The sequence below is a fragment of the Mesocricetus auratus genome, unplaced genomic scaffold (assembly GCF_017639785.1).
Source record: "Mesocricetus auratus isolate SY011 unplaced genomic scaffold, BCM_Maur_2.0 Super-Scaffold_4256, whole genome shotgun sequence".
NCBI classification, from domain to species: Eukaryota; Metazoa; Chordata; class Mammalia; order Rodentia; family Cricetidae; genus Mesocricetus; species Mesocricetus auratus.
In genome coordinates, this window is record NW_024429182.1 from 48,589,844 (window position 1) to 48,605,761 (window position 15,918).

General features: G+C 48.8%; 1 protein-coding gene across 2 annotated transcripts; it reads left to right on the plus strand.

The window, feature by feature from the left end:
* The first annotated feature begins 2,938 nt into the window (after nucleotides 1-2,938).
* Tmem109 (transmembrane protein 109) lies at nucleotides 2,939-15,024 on the plus strand. 2 transcript variants are annotated; one of them, XM_005063828.4, is made up of 4 exons: nucleotides 2,939-3,091; nucleotides 10,607-10,836; nucleotides 12,995-13,097; nucleotides 13,524-15,024. In XM_005063828.4, exons 2-4 carry the CDS (start codon nucleotides 10,615-10,617, stop codon nucleotides 13,913-13,915), a joined length of 717 nt encoding a protein of 238 aa, XP_005063885.1. In that variant the 5' UTR covers nucleotides 2,939-3,091; nucleotides 10,607-10,614; the 3' UTR covers nucleotides 13,916-15,024. The 2 variants fall into 2 exon arrangements, with proteins under 2 accessions (XP_005063885.1, XP_012972952.1); XM_013117498.3 differs by lacking the exon at nucleotides 2,939-3,091 and adding an exon at nucleotides 4,287-4,510.
* Nucleotides 15,025-15,918: the final 894 nt, after the last annotated feature.

Below are 15,918 nucleotides of genomic sequence, written 5' to 3' on the forward strand. Positions count from 1 at the left end.
CCAGCCTGGTCTACAGAGTAAGATCCAGGATAGCCAGAGTTACACAATGAAACCTGGTCTTGAAAAACAAACAAACAAAACAAAACAAAACAAACATAAAGAAAGAAAGGGGGAAGAGTTAGATTGACATGTCTTCTTCCCTGTGAGGAAACCTTCCCAGGCTGATTGGAATTCCAGACAAGGGGCTCATGACAACAGGATTCCTTTATGGGGGTGACTATCTTTAGGCCAATATGGATACTTAGAGAAGGCCCCTCCCTACACTTGGGGGTGGGGAAAAGTGACAAGTGACAGAAGGATCTAGAGGTCAGAGACATTGCTTTCTCAGCCTGCTCCTGGTAGTCTCTAGTTCAGAGGTACATTAGCTGTTGCTAGTGTTGGTCAACTTGATGCAAGTTAGGACCATCTGGGAAGAATGAACCTCAATTGAGAAGATGTCTCCACAAGATTGTCCCACAGGCAAATCTATGGGACATTTATTCATTAATGATAGAGGTGGGAGGGCCCAGCCCTCTAGGGGCAGTGCCACAGGCAGGTGGTCCTGGGTTGTGTAAGAGAGCAGGCTGAGCAAGCCAGGAAGCAGCATTCATCTATGGCCTCTCCTGCTTAGTTCCTGCCTCCAAGTTCTTTAGTTTCTGCCCTGTCTTCCCTCAATGATAGACTGTGATCAGGGCACGTAAGCCAAATAAAGCCTTCCCCAAGTTGCTTTTGGTCATGGTGTTTTTCATAGTAATAGAAAGCAAACTAGAACATATGCCAAATGCCATACTTTGGTGAGTCATTTTCCTCAATTCCAGCAAGGAAGTCAGGGGTGATAAGGAGTGATAAGGTGTCGAAAGTCCCTCAAAAGGGACTTCTCTGCCTTGTTCTAAAGCAAGAGCTTCTGCTGCTCCTTAGGAAATATGGAGGCACATTGGCAAAACCCCCCAAAATATCTCTGTTTCTGGGCAGAGTCAGTAGCCATGGGTAAGGACTAACAGCAGAGGATTAGCTAAGGTAGCAGAGTCTCTGAAACTGCCAGCTGAAACAGTTGACAGCGGAGGATTAGATGAACTTGTTCTCTTTCCCTGGGTTGGTGGTGGCAGGCTCCACACTGCCACTCACAAAAGTTGGAGAGTTCCTTTAATCTTCTAGAGAGCCTGAAAGGTAAAACTTGATCCTGTCCTGTAACTCACTCTGTAGACCAAGCTGGCCTTGAACTCACAACTCACAGAGATCCACCTGCCTCTGCCTCCAGAGTGCTGGGATTAAAGGCTTGCAACACCTTTGATCCTTTTTTTTTCAATCCAGAAAAGAATTTAAGGCTAGCTAGTATGAAGCAGAGTTGAGGTTTATTAAAGATATATATATGGAACTAGATTTAAGAAAGAAAGACACAGGGAAAGAATAAGACATAACCAAGTATGTATACAGGAATCTCGAGTCACAATTACAAAACATTCTGGTGGCTCTTAAGTTACAGTAAAGGGTTGTTAAGAATGGTTTTTATCCTTTACTCTCTTTCTAGTAAGTGAGTTTCTAGGGTGGCTCCAAAAGTGACTGAGTTAGCCATATAATCTACTAGGGTTACACAGAGTGGGGGAGGATTACGACATGTCCTTCTTATTGTAAATGGGAGTTTCTAGTGAAGTTCCTAGAAACTTGTAGGCTTACAGTTAGGAAGAGAGAAATGCCTTGAGTCGTTGTTAACTGTGTTGGAATCTTGATTCTAAGCTAGTAGGAGGCTTTAACTGGACTTTAGAGTGAGGGCCTCCCTTCCCTTCCCATGTTCCTATACATTTCCATTTTTTTCCATCTTACATCAAAGTTTGGCCCTATGTTAATTTCCCATGGTACTTGCAATCTGGGAAGAACCTAGAAGCACCACCACTACCCCACCATGCCTGGAATCTTTTCTATAGAGGCAAACTGAATTGGAAGGAGAAATTTCACAAGCAAATATCAAGTTGCAACTATTAGAAGACTCCAGGATGAGGAGTCTACCAGCACGGATTCTGGAAGACTCCAGACTGGGAGGCAGGAAGCAGCCAAAGGTGTAGATGAAGACGATGAGTCTGAGAAACATCTGATGGAGAAACAACTGCATGAGGCGACCGATTCGGGGTGAAGGGAGACTTGGAAGGCTGATTCGAGGATGGTGTGGGGCAGAGTTTGCTTTTGAAGGACTTTTAACATTAAAGGGGGGTGGTGCTGTCTTATGGCAGCCACTGACGGGAATTAAAAACAACAGCAACCACACTGGGCAGCTGAGGCGGCACAGCAATAAAGGAGCTTGTTGCCAAGCGTGACAACCTGAATCCGATGGGATCCACACAGCAGAACAGACTCCTTTCATCTCCATAGCAGTCCTGTGGTGCGCAAACTCCCACACACTCCCCCACAAAACAAACACATGTAAGTTAAAATTTTAAATCTCTGCGCCTACCCTATTCACAAAGCTACCTTAGGGCGGCGGCGGCGGGTGGGGGATTGGGGTTGCTTTTAAGTCTAAGCAAAGCTTGGGGGGGCACCTGCACAACTGGAGTGAGGTTTTGCTTTCTCCCGTGGCGGATGCATTACCCCAAGACAGTGCCCTGCTAAAGTGTCCACTAAGACCTTTTGCACCTTTTCAGCACAAAAGGTTTCTCAACCTTCCAGGTGCTCTCCAGAGCCCCGCCTAAGAAATGCACTTCCCGAGATGCCGCAGGAGCAGCATCCATGGCTCGGGAAATTGTGCTGCCTTAAATGCGTGGCAGACTCGGATCAGCACCTAATCCCGAACCAAACACCGACACTCCCTACGCCACGGCTTCGATAGTTTTTTCCCCTTTTCTGCCAAAGGCTTTGCTTCCGTTCCAGCTCCAATTTCCGACGCCATTCTTCCCTTGGAAAAGCTTGGGAGGGAAACGCATACACACAAACCATAATGGAGCGAGCAAAGCGCATGCGCCCACGGCGTACTCTCCAGCAGCAAAGGGGCACGCCTGTCTCCCAGCGCACTCGCCCCGCGCATGCGCAGACTCTAAACCAACACCCCGGGAGTTGAGGCGCGGGTTTGCTGGCGCGTTTTTCAGCGAAGTCGCACGTGAAGGATAGCGGTGGCCGGAGCAGGGTGAGTGCGGGCCGAGATCCGTTCTGTGGATGCAGCTCAAGGGACAGATTTGCAAGCGGCAGTAGGGCGGAGCCGCGAGGCCTGTGAGCCTGAGTGGGGAGGGGTCGAACGTGGAGCTTGGGGCTTAGCCAGCCTGGAACCCGAATCCTCGTTGCTATGCAACCGGAGGCGTTGTTACTAGGTAACCCAGGAGAAGAGGGTTTCCGGGAGAAAGTGGGTTCGAGAGCTGAGGTCCAGTAGAGGGAGCAGCTGCCAGATTTAGGAATGAAGTCAGTGCTGAGCCATACCCTAGCCCCATGATCCAGCCTCCTGCCACCCCAGTTGGAGCCCCTCTCTGGGCACCCAGATCTCACTGGCCTTGCGACGCCACTATGAAGCGCTTGGCAGGGCATGTGTTGTTCGAAATAGCACATGCCACTGACAACCTGTCGTCGGGAGTCTGGGCCTTGGGAAGGGAGCGGCAGGACTGCCCCCCTTTGCAGTTACCCTGCCCCCCAAACAGTTGCTGGGCAGCAGCTGTCAGGGCTTTAGCTAAGGCTGCCTCCGACCTGCCAGATCGCTGACTTCATTCTCCTTAGTGGTGACTTCGCCGCATTTAGGATCTTCCAACGCAGCCTTGCTTCTCCTGTGGCTGTTGTATATTTGGATTCACTATTCAAATACCCCCTTCCCCCCAGTCTTTATGGCTTACCCTTGTGGCTTCTTGGCGGGCTTCTGATATTCTTTTAGCAAGCATTTATTAGTCATTCTATGTTAGGTGCTGAGGTTTCCGAGAAAAGTTCACGTCAAGTTGGACTGAGTTGCTGGGAGGCTGTGGCACAAACTGTGAACAGGGTGCTTGCACAAACGATTCACTTTCTCAAAGCAACTCTTAACCCGGTTTCAACAGAATTTACATTTGAGGAGACTGAAAATCAGATAGGTTAGTTAAGTAACAGGTGCAAAGGTAGTGACAGCTAGTTTGTGATAGAATTGAGCCTATGTCCTTTGTACAGAGAGAACTCTAAGGCTTTGCTTAAAATACACTTTTCTTCTCTGGGCTTCTGACCTTTGCAATTGCTGTCTGATTCTGCCTCAGGAATCCTGGGGCGCTTTAAAAACAAAAAAAGGCTGAGCTCCTCCCTGGGAGAGTCTGAGTGGGTTGTCTGGGTGGGGCAGACATCCTTGTTTAACAGGCTGTGCAGGCAGGTCAGATGGGCAGTCCAGTGTTGAGGCCCGCCGATCCACAGGACTGCTGAGGAGTGAAGGGGCAGGTGGGGCCAGCAGAGGGCACCACAGTAGTTCCTGCTCTGGTAGTGATTTATAGTGAGAGAGGAAAAAGAAGAGGAAGGAGTGCTGTCTGGGGGCAGTGTGGACAACCCCACCCTACCCTGGCTGAGCAAACCGCAGCTAAAGACATATCGACTTTTCACCACCATAGTAAGTAAAAGCAGTTCCCCCAGCTGAGACTGTCCTGCCTGAGCGGAACTGCAGCTGTCTGGATAGGAGTGGCCAGTCTCCCAGCGCTGTTGGGCTGTCTCCTCTTACCTCCTTGGTGTATAACCTGCAAACTCAGCAGGAGGGCCATCTCTTGCTATGAGGGCTCCTCTTGGGAGATTTGGGTGTCTTCTGCTTTGAGCCCGATGGTGGTTGGTGGGACTGTTGTGTTCCCGTGGGCAGAGAGCAGGTATTACTAAGGCACTACTGAAGTATGGGACCAGCAAAAGGGCAAGCCTGAGCTTCTGGGCTCAGGGAACAAGTCCAGCTTCTGCTCTAAGCAAAATGAGGCGTAATGATAACAATAAAGATAATTAAGGCCGGTAAGATGCGCCGTGGGGAAACAGCACCTGCCTGATGAACTTGACCCCTGAGACCCACATGGCAGAAGGAGAGAACCAACTTACTCAAGTTGGTCTTTGACTTCCACACGTGTACACTTGTACACATACACTGTTCTTCTGTTTTGTAACTTAGCCTGTGTGATAGCTCTCAGTTTGATTTCCAGGTACACACACCACACACACACTGCCGTAAGAATTACAAGAGGTAGATAATAATCACTTTGATAATTAAAAATCATTATACAAACAAAGCTTTGATAACTTATACATATTACCACTTACTATTAAGTACCTCCTATTTGTCTGAGTAAGCAAAAAGTTTCAGACATGCTTCCATCTTTTAGATGTCAAGCTGTTTGGCTCTTAATGATCATAACATCTTTCTGCATTAATAATTTGATGAGGACCTCAGCACTCAGGAGGCCGAGGCAGTTGGGTCTCTTGAGTTTGAGGCCAGCCTGGTCTACAGAGCAAGTTCCAGGACAGCTGGGGGTACAAAGAATCCCTGTCTCCAAAAAATCAATAATAATAATAATAATTCAGTGAAGGCTGGAATGTACCTCATTTGGTAGAGTGTTTGTCTTTATGCACAAAGACCTGGGTTCAATCCCCAGTGCAACATATGTAAACTTGTAAACTCAATACTTGGGAGGTAGAAGCAGAAGGATCAGGAGTTCAAAGTCATCCTCAGATACATAAGAAGTTCAGGCCAGCATTAGCTACATTAGACCCTAGCTTAGGCAACAAAATTTTAAAGGTTTTGCTGTTTTTGTTTTGTTTTGTTTTGTCTCCCCCCCCCCCACAGGATTTCTCTATGTAGCCCTGGCTGTCCTGGAACTCACTTTGTAGACCAGGCTGTCCTCAAACTTACAGAGATCCATCTGCCCCTGCCTCCCGAGTACTGGGATTAAAGGCGTGCGCCACCAAAAGCCTGGCAAAAAACTTTAAAGTTCTTAAGAGGCCTGAGGAAGCATGATGGTAGTGGGTGAGAGTCATATTGCCTGGGTTTCTCTCAGAAAAGAAAGAAAAACAGAGGAAAGAAAGATGGAAGGGAACTGGTAAAGAGAGCAGCTTGCCATTTGTCCTCACAACCAACGTTCTCCGGAACCCTGTAAGGGACATTTTCTAGAACACTTCAGGTCACCTGGCAGAACAGTGCTGGCCTCACTGTGGAGGGTTTATTTCAGGGTCCCCCAGACTGGGGCAGATGGCTACTTCCAGTTGAAGCTGGCATGGAAAACACAGCAGGCTGCCACGGGGGTTGCAGCTCACATCACCCTGGCCTTCTGGCAGGGAAGAGGCCGCACCTGACTCCTCCTGTTGCAGGTCCTTGGATACAGGACCCAACCCAAGATAGCAACCCTGCTCCTTAAGGCCCCAGCATGACCCAGATAACTCAGGAGCTCACCTGCGTTTCCCACATCTCCCACCAGTGGCAGGTGGGAGCCATCTGGTTCTTGATTTGTGCCAAAGAGTGGAAGGCATTCCAAGCCTAAGGTTCTCCACTTGAACTCTGGGTTTTGCAACTGCTCTTGACCTTACAGGCCTTGGGAGGGGTGAGGGACAGCTGTTTCTGGGCCAGAAGTTACCCCAAATGTAGTATTTTTAGAAGTCTTTTTTTTGGAGCCTTCTCTGCCCAAATGGGAACATCTTCTTTTCCCTCCCTGCTATCCAGATGGTTCTAGGTTTGTGGCCAACTCTCGCAGTACCCGGGCAACCACAAACACTTCAAAACCTGGCCTTTCCTCCCCTTAGGACTTGCCTGGGCCTCTGTTCATCAGCCCTGAATCACAGACTCTGGAACGGCAGGTCCCTTTTTGAGCTTGAGGGAAAACAGGATCTGCTAGAGCCTTTGACATTTCTCCAGCAGCATGGCACAAAAGGCGCTGGGAACCTTCTTGCCTGCTCCTCACCCGCGCCAGTAAATTGGTACTTGCTGGATCTCAGCTCATCCATGGCATGGTGCTAATGAATGAGATCAGAGTAGAAAGCACAAAATGCTTGGGTAAATTTTCACCATAATTCCCTGAGATGGATGGTAGATGCCCAGTGCATTTTATCTTATGGATAATCTGTTATATGACTTTATCAGTAATTTCTAAATTGAACACAGCACAACAGAGTGGCTGTGGACAAAGGAGTGCTCGTTAGACGCACCTGAATTCACAGCCGGATTTTCCCACATACTGCCTATTCTTCCTGGATTTCATCATCAGGGGGTAACAATGCTTACCTGGGTAAGTACCTGTGAGGTTGAGATTAGTGCAGTGCCTGCTTTTTGTTCATGATAATCTTTCCTTCAGGGCTGTTCCTTAACCCTTTGCTTATTTTGGCAGGAAATTGAGGTCATTTTGTGTTAATGGTATGATATAACACACACATACCGGCAGTTTGCTCGGGCGCATGCACACACACACGAACACACACATGAACACACACATGAACACACACACACACACACACACACACACACACACACACACACACACACACCCCAGAGGTTTGGTTTTCATCTGTCCTTCCCGGTTCAGAGCTCACATATCCCTTGTAATTTAATATATGGGACGATACCTTTTGTCAAATTAGCCGTTTGACCTGACTTTCTGCAATGTCTTGAAAAAGCTCCCTAGCTAACCACAGAATTGGCAGGGGTAATTGCCAGGAGACCAACCATATCTAAAGAGTTGGTGCCTCTGAGGAGGAAGAGTGGCTAATGATTGAATTGATCCCGGTGGCCAGAGATTTGGTTTATCATACTTATATAATGAAACTTCTAGGGAAATCCAGAAAAGACAGGGTTTGGAGAGCTTCCTGTCACTAAACATATGGAGGCCTTCTGAGTGTGGAACACCGGGTAGGGCATGGAATCTCTGCACTCCCTCCCCTATCCCTTGTGCTATACACCAATATCCTTTATAATAAATATTTGCAAATATCCAGCCGGTTTCCTGTACCAGGCTTTTTTTTTTTTTTGGTGGGGGGCACCCAGCAGCTCACAAATCATGACAGAGACTTATTATCAGTTATGAGTGCTCAGCCTAATTTATGCTTGTCCCACTAACTCTTGTAAATTATCCTGTTTGTCTTCATCTGCCTTTTGCCTCAGGGCTTTTTACCTTTCTTTCCTTCTGTGAATCTTACTTTCACTGCTTCTCCATGTGTCTGGTTTCCCTGCCCCAGTGTGTCCTTCATTCTCTCCTTTCTTCTTCTCCTGAGCCTAGATTTCTCCTCCTACCCATTCGCTGCCGCCAGCCCCACCTATCCTTTTTTCTGCGTAGTTATTGAATGTTCAGCTTTTTATTAGACCAGTCGGTGCCTTAGACAGGCAAGGTGCAACTGCAACACATCTTTTCATAATTAAACAAGTGCGACATAAACACATGTAATACATCTTTGCCTAGTTAAAGTAATTTCCACAACATTTCCCTGAACTCTTGACTCTCTTTAGCCCATTAATTGAACCTGATAAAGGGGTTGTAGCAACCTTGACTTTATATCCAGACAGAGAACAGATTAAATAAGCTGGGACTTGGTGGCTGGAATCTGAAGTTGTGGACACAGGTCCTTCCTCTCTTTGCTTGAAAGCAAATACTCAGGAGAGAATTGGTGGGGAGGAAATGAGATTCATTCAGGGCCTGCCTCTGAGAAAACAGGGGCCTGCTGGCCTCAAATCTCCGTCTTATGGAGTGCAGATATATAAAAGGGTTTTGTAGAGAGTGAAATATGGTGGGGGTGGGGGTGATAACATGCTGAGTGGAGTCTTCTTATCCAAGGCATGCAGCTCCCTCTTTTTTTTCCTTCTAGCAAGAACATCATGATAGACCTTGACTTCAACCTCCTGGGGCTGGTTCCTATAATTTTTAGATAGACATTACTTGTCTATAAGTTAGACTTCACAGCCATTTATTTACATGTTTCTTATTAGTTGAAGCACGGGATTAAAAAAACAAGGAAAGGTATTTCACATCCAAATAATCACCAGAAGTTATGGATTCTGTAAATATAAACTTTATTTAGCAGTTATTTACCTACCTGTTTTAGGGCTTGAACCTAAGGCTATACACATGCTAGGCAAGCCATCTGTCTGTCATTGAGCTACCTGCCCCCCCCCACAACAGCTAACATTTTAATCATTGTGGTACAGCATCTCTTCAGATGTTAGTAATATATCAGTGGGCAAAAGAACAGGAAATAACCTTGGAAAGGAAAACCCACCAATGAATGGGCATATTATATAGCTGTGTTCAACCAAACCATTAGTCATGGGAATCAATGCAATCATTAGCCACCCTTTTTCCTCAGAGGTTGAGGATGAAAGTCTTATCACTCTTAAGACATGGTTGGTCCCGCTGGCAATTACCCCTCTAATCCTAAGGTTATCTGGGGAGATCTCTAAAATTTGTCTTATTAACATAAACTGTATGTTGGAAAGGGCTGTCTTTCACCCTTCATCCTCTGAAGATGTTGCAAGAGGCTGGCTAAAAGGCTGTTTATTTTGACAAAATATTTTTTGTTCTTTCCTTGTATTAAGTTATGTGAGATTTGTGAGCTCTAAGCCAGAAAGGATAGATGAAAACCAAACTGCTGGTGTGTGTGTGTGTGTGTGTGTGTGTGTCTGTGTGTCTGTGTCTTTGTGTACACTGTATCATAGCCATTGACACAGAATGACCTCAACTTCCCACTCCCAAATAGGCAAATGGATGTGACTCTGCCTCCAAGTAGGTAGTGTCAAAACCAAGTTGAATTAGAAGATGTCCAGTGCGGAATGGATTGCTTGCTTGCTGGGGATGAGAACAGAAAAAAACATAACAAAAAAACCTCACACAAATAAGCACAAATCTTATGTGGACCGTTGAGTGAAAGTTTAGGAGAAACAAGAGTTTAGCCCTTCCCTATATTCTTAGAATGGTTCTCAACTTTGGATAGTCTAATCATTGAGGAGCTCATGCCCAAGACCAGGTCATAGAGAGACAATGCCATTAGAACCAGTGTGCTTGGACACAGATATTGGCACTTTGTGCCACTTTCAGGTGATGCCACCGAGCCCTGTTTGAGATCCACTGAACACTCTGACCCCTAGGCAAGGGTAGGATTTGGAAGCAGAGGCTTCGCTTGAAATCCTTCTAAACCCAGCGACCTTGCACAAGTGCTCATCTGCAGACTGTTTCCTCATGTCTATGCCCACAGGGGCCAGGGACAAAAACCACCTTGCAAAACAGCCCTGCTGAGATACTGTTGCAAAGGCAGTCATTCTTGTATGCTCTGTTAACAGAGTTTTATTTTACAGTGGTAATCCTACTTACCAGCTATTTTTAAGTTACACTTGTCTATCAGCTTTGTCTTCAGTACACTATAAGCTTCTTGGGATGAAGCCTTTAGAGACTTATAATTCGCTCATGTCCATGGTGCCTAAGACCTACGTAGAGACAGGCCTTCAGATTTTAGCCCTGGAGGAATCGGCTGCAGTGAGATCTTGCCTACTTTGAAACTGTGAATCAGATGATTATGCCAGCTTAGAGCTGAAGTCCTGTTTCCTCTTTTTTTTTTTCTTCAGCACACAGCTCTTTTTAGGTTTGACTGGGATGCTTACTGTGGACCAGGGGGTGGAGAAGGGAATAACAGATCAGCTGGGAGAGTAAAAGTATCCATCGGGTCTGGATCACCGATTGTTTACCTTGTGACCCTCTCTTGACAGACGCAAACATGGCCGGCTCACACGGCAGTCCATCATGGAGCAGGCATGTGTTCAAAGCTGTCCTAGTGGTCCTCCTCCTGTTCCACTCGTCATCATCCCAGTCCTATCGAGACTCACCTGGCCAGCAGAAGAGGGAGGCCTCAGCTGACCTTTTGACCCAGATTGGCCGATCTTTGAAAGAGACGCTGGATACCTGGCTGGGACCAGAGACCATGCATGTGGTTTCAGAGGTAAGGAAGGTGCTGTAGTGTTGTGGAATATTATTTTAAGGTGCGTTACTTTTGTTTATGGCCTGGAACATTTGTTTAATGATGCAAAGATGTGTTTGATTAAATTAAACTCCCCTGCCACCAGGAGGGTGGGTGAGCAACTTGCTGACAGGAAGTTGTAGGGAGGAGTCAGGTGAAGAAGGGTTTCTAAGAAGGGGATAGAAAAAAATGCACAAGGACTTCTCCAGAGATGCAAGGAGGTGAACTAGGTGAGCTGCTTGCTATTCAGCCTGTCTGAGAAGCAGAATTTTACCTCAACCTTTGAACTTGGGTTCTTTGGTGGAACAGAGATTTAAATAAGACTTCTTAGTAGCTTTGAAAGAGTCGATGCCTGAGGGAACAAAATTCCCTCAGATTTTGGGCTCTTGCAGCCTAAATGCTGCTGATAGCAGCAGAGTTACAGTTGCTGACTAGGATAGCTGTAGCTTAAAACAACAACTAAAAACAAACACCGCTAGTGGCTGTGTGCATAAACAAATGGAGAGACATTGTCAATGCCACCTTACCTTGCCACAACAACCTCTCTGTCCTAGGCCCCACTCTGGAGAGCTCCACCTTCCACAAATACAACCTGGCAGTCCCGCTGCTTGCTTGCTGGCTGATTGCCTGGTTTTTACCTTTTAGCACCACCCCGTCTTTTTCCAGCTTTTGTCCATTGGGCCAGAAAGGCTACAAAATGCCCTACTATTATAAACGCATGTTAGTGAGGACTGAGTCAGACCTAGCATCTTAAACTGGCAGAGTAGAGAGAGCGGAGTCTAAGTTCCCATCTGTAAAAGTGAGACAGGGCTCATGAAGGGCCTATGCCTGGCGTGGTTCTTTCACCCAGTGCCATTTCTCGTGTGGGGCCCCTTCTGATGGTTCATACCGAAGTGCCCAGACAGCGGTTTATAGAATCCGCAGTACAGGGCTGGGGAAATGCTCAGTGGGTCAAGTGCTTCCTATGCAAGTACGCAGACCGGAGTTCCAATCTCCAGAACGTGTGAAGACCGGGCATGGTGTCAGTGTCTGTAACTTCCGGAGTGGGAAAGTGGGGTGGGCAGGACAGGCAGACACCAGGAGCTTGCTGGCATGCCAGGCTAGCAAAAACTAGAGCTCCAGGTTTAGTAAGAATCCTGTCTCAACAAATAGAGAGGCTGGAGAGGCTGCTCAGGATTTAAGAATACTTGTTGCTCTTGCAGAATATTAGAGTTTGGTTTCAACTACCCTCAGGTGGTTCACAACTGACTGTAATTCCAGCTCCAGGGAATCCAACACTTTCTTCTGGCTTCTTTGGTCGCATCCCCACCCAACCCCCCACATATTCATACACATACACAAACACACGGATATGTAAACAAAAATAAAATCTTTTAAAAATCCAGTGGAGAATTGAGGAAGGCATCCTGCTGTCAGCCTGCAGTCTCCAGGTGGGCCTGTGAAGGAGGGCACACATGCAGACACACACAAACCCATGATGGGCCTTCGAGGGCACACATGCAGACACACACACAAATCCACAATGTGGGCCTTTGAGGTCATACATGCAGACACACACACAAATCCACAATGTGGGCCTTTGAGGTCATACATGCAGACACACACACAAATCCACAATGTGGGTCTGTGAGGGCACACATGCAGATACATACAAATCCATGATGGGCCTGTGAGGGAGGGCACACATGCAGACACACACAAACCCATGATGGGCCTGCGAGGGCACACATGCAGACACACATACAGATCCACAGTGTAGTGCAGCCCATCGACCCCTTTTCTCACACATGTCCCAGCCCTGCGTGGACATTCTTTCGCACACCTTCCTGCTTCCCTAGGCTTGGAGGCCTCCAGTTTAACAGCGGGCTAATGTGGGCTATGGTGATTTCCCCTTTTCACACACCAGTGCACCTCCTGCCACCTCCAGAACATCTTGGCTGACCAACAGAAGTCTGCCTCAGATGTCCTGGATCCTGGGTCAGGAAGGAGGCATGGCCGAAGGGCCCCCTCACCAGACTCAGAGTCCGTGCACTTTTGACCCAAACCCAGGTCAGGGATCTCCCTGCAGTTAGTTTGGAGGTTGTGAGGACCAGGCCGGAGGAGAAGAGCCTCATTCATAATGGATTTGTCTCTTTCACAGACCCTGTTACAGGTGATGTGGGCCATCTCATCAGCCATCTCTGTGGCCTGCTTTGCCCTGTCTGGGATTGCTGCCCAGTTGTTGAGTGCCCTGGGGCTAGATGGTGAGTGGCAGAGAGTTAGATGGCCAGGCTGTGTCTGACCTTACTGTTGGTGGGAGTTTATCTGTGTGGGGCTAGACACTCCCCCAGCTGTTTGCAGACATCCCCAGAGAAGTACAGTCGAGGGGAGGCTAGAGATTCTTCCCTCTGTCCCTGGGGTTTGCTTGTTGAACATTGCGCAAAGGTGTGATATTACCTCTTTGGTTAACCACAGCCCTGGAAGACAGATCCACTGTCCTCGTATAATAAATAAACTCCGTCTCCACAAGAGAAGTAGTCCTCCAGGAGCCCCCAGCCAGGAGCCTGGGATTCAGACCTGTCTCCCGAGCCTGTAACGGCGGGCTGGGCTTCTGCAAGGCCACTGCCCCTCCCGCTTCACCGTTTCTCGCCACGACTCTAGGTTGCTGACTCTGTCCTTTTCCTTTTCAGGTGAATATCTCACCCAGGGCTTGAAGCTCAGCCCCAGCCAAGTCCAGACCCTTCTACTGTGGGGAGCAGCAGCACTGGTCGTCTACTGGCTGCTGTCCCGGCTCCTAGGCTTGGTCTTGGCCTTGCTAGGGCGGATCCTGGGGGGTCTGAAGCTTGTCCTCTTTGTGGCTGGTTTTGTGGGCCTGGTGAGGTCTGTGCCCGACCCCTCCACCCGGGCCTTGATGCTCCTGGCCTTGCTGACTCTCTTTGCCTTGCTGAGCCGGCTCACTGGCTCCAGGGGCTCAGGGGCACATCTGGAAGCTAAGGTGAGAGGGCTGGAGCGCCAGATAGAAGAACTTCGAGGGAGGCAGAGGCGAGCGGCCAAGGCACCCCGGAGTATGGAGGAAGAATGACAGGGATGTCCCACAGTGGCACCCTCACCATACCAAAGAGCTGAGCTGCTTCTGGGTCTCGTGGCCCTCCTTGCAGCCCCCTGCCCTTACCTTGCCTTGTGTCTGAACCCTTGACACTTTGACCCTGCACTAGTCCCTAGCTGAGAGAAGAGAACCTGCCTTCTGCAGGTGCTCAGTCAAGGGATGGCTCCCTACCCCTTTTCTGCTCCCAGCCTGCGTCCCCCAGGGCGGGTTGGAGGGGCCTCAGCCCCGGGCTTCTGTCTCAGCCAGCACCACTGCCACTGATCTCATGATGATTAACCTGCTGCTGCCCGGCTTCCTTACAAAAGGCCTTTCCAGGCTGAAGCTCCTGCGTCACCACACCCCAGCTCTTTTCCGACTCGGACTCCCATCACATCACCACCCCAAGTCCCTAAAGACCCTCGTGGTCTTCCTCATTGCACAGCAGTGGGAAGGGCGGGAGATGCTAGGCCCAAGGCTATGGGAGAAACAGGGTCCTTGGAGGCCTGTGCATCTGGGTTCTGTTACAAGTGCCTTAGTGGGAGTCAACAGCACCCTCCAACTGCCCTTGCCACACTGAATGTAGGAAAGTGTGCTATGGCTCCTTTGTGTTCAGAAAGAGTAGTCCCTTGCAGAATCCCAACTCTTGCAGCCAGGCTAACTGTCCTGCAGCTAGGGGCCCTGTGGGGACTGTCAAATGCCCTTTGGGGATTTCAGGGACCTCAAAAATGTCAGGAGGACCCAATGTCTTGTATTTCTCCTCCTGTCCACTCTCTGCCATCCCCGGCAACTGCTGATCAGTGTTGTCTCCCAGCAGTGGGGAAGAGCATGGCCCTGCCCTGATCTCTTCCAGGGGCCCAGAGGGAACCTGCCACTAACTAACCCTCGTCACCAGGGCTCTTGCTCACTCTCGGCCTTGGCCTTTCGGACCTTTTTGGAGGTGTTCTGTGCCAGGTCCAGCACAAGATGTGAAAAGTAAATGCTGACTGATAAGGTTTGATGTGGAATCATGACTGCAGTGATACATATTTTTATCAGCGCTTGGTTGGTTTTAAATAAAGTGCACGCTATTTTATTATCTTCCTCTGAATAAAATGGATCTACTCAAAGTCTCTACTTTCAGACTCTCTTCTCTAGCAGGAAACTGCTGGAAGGAAAGGAGGCTCAGGAAGGCAGGCTGTACTGGTAGCCCTTCCCCCAGGATCTTGGAGGGAGGCATGCACACTCTTGTAAAACTTGCAGATCTGGCAGCAGTTTGGGGAAGGTGCTCCTTCCCTTGGGGTGCCTGCTGGCCTGGGGAGCCTACGAAGACTAACTTTCCCTCCCAGACTCAGGAATTTACCGCACCAAGGTTTTCACTGTGGCTCCAGGTGGTTCTGCTGTTTTGTGGATGGCCCAGGCATGTCTGTGCTGCTTTTTCCTCTTTTGGTTGCCATGGAGATACCAGCTCTTCTGGATCTCTCCCAACACTACCTGGGGGCAAAGCCGGGCGGGACCCAAAGTCAGGTCTTCCTCAGAAGGGTCCCTTTTGGGCTTCTTCGTTGGGTGGGGCTGAACAGGAAACAAGCTGTCTCCACAGAACAGCTCAGGGTTGTCATCCTGCCTGGTTTGGCCTCTCCTTTTCTGCGCCCCCTCTCCGCCCCCCTGAGCGCAGCTCTGTTCCCCTATGTCCCTGAATTCTAGCTCTGCTTCTAAAGAGAGATGTCTTTACAGCTGAGATGCTTGTGAGGAGGGCATGAAGCAGAGGAAACGTTTCTTGGGTTTTTTGATTTTTCTTGTCTCTTTGATAATCAGTTTCCAAAAGAAATCCCAGAAGAATTCACCTTGTGCCTCCTGGCAGAGGCCCTCAATCTGCACAGTCTCCAGGGGGGACTTCTTCCCGACTTTAGGCGCGCGCGGGGGGGGGCGCTCTGGGTTTGGGATCCGAAGGGCACTAGGACCCGGCAGGACTGAGGGGACAGCCCATGTGCCTGCGTTCCCTCCCACCCTACTGCTCCCGCTCC

What these genes read in the sequence shown, in the direction of transcription:
- Tmem109 (XM_005063828.4), top strand. Translation starts at nt 10,615, where the DNA reads ATGGCCGGCTCACACGGCAGTCCATCATGGAGCAGGCATGTGTTCAAA. An exon ending in CCATGCATGTGGTTTCAGAG is followed by an intron (nt 10,837 to 12,994) that starts GTAAGGAAGGTG and finishes TCTCTTTCACAG; the next exon opens with ACCCTGTTACAGGTGATGTG. An exon ending in GAGTGCCCTGGGGCTAGATG is followed by an intron (nt 13,098 to 13,523) that starts GTGAGTGGCAGA and finishes TTTCCTTTTCAG; the next exon opens with GTGAATATCTCACCCAGGGC.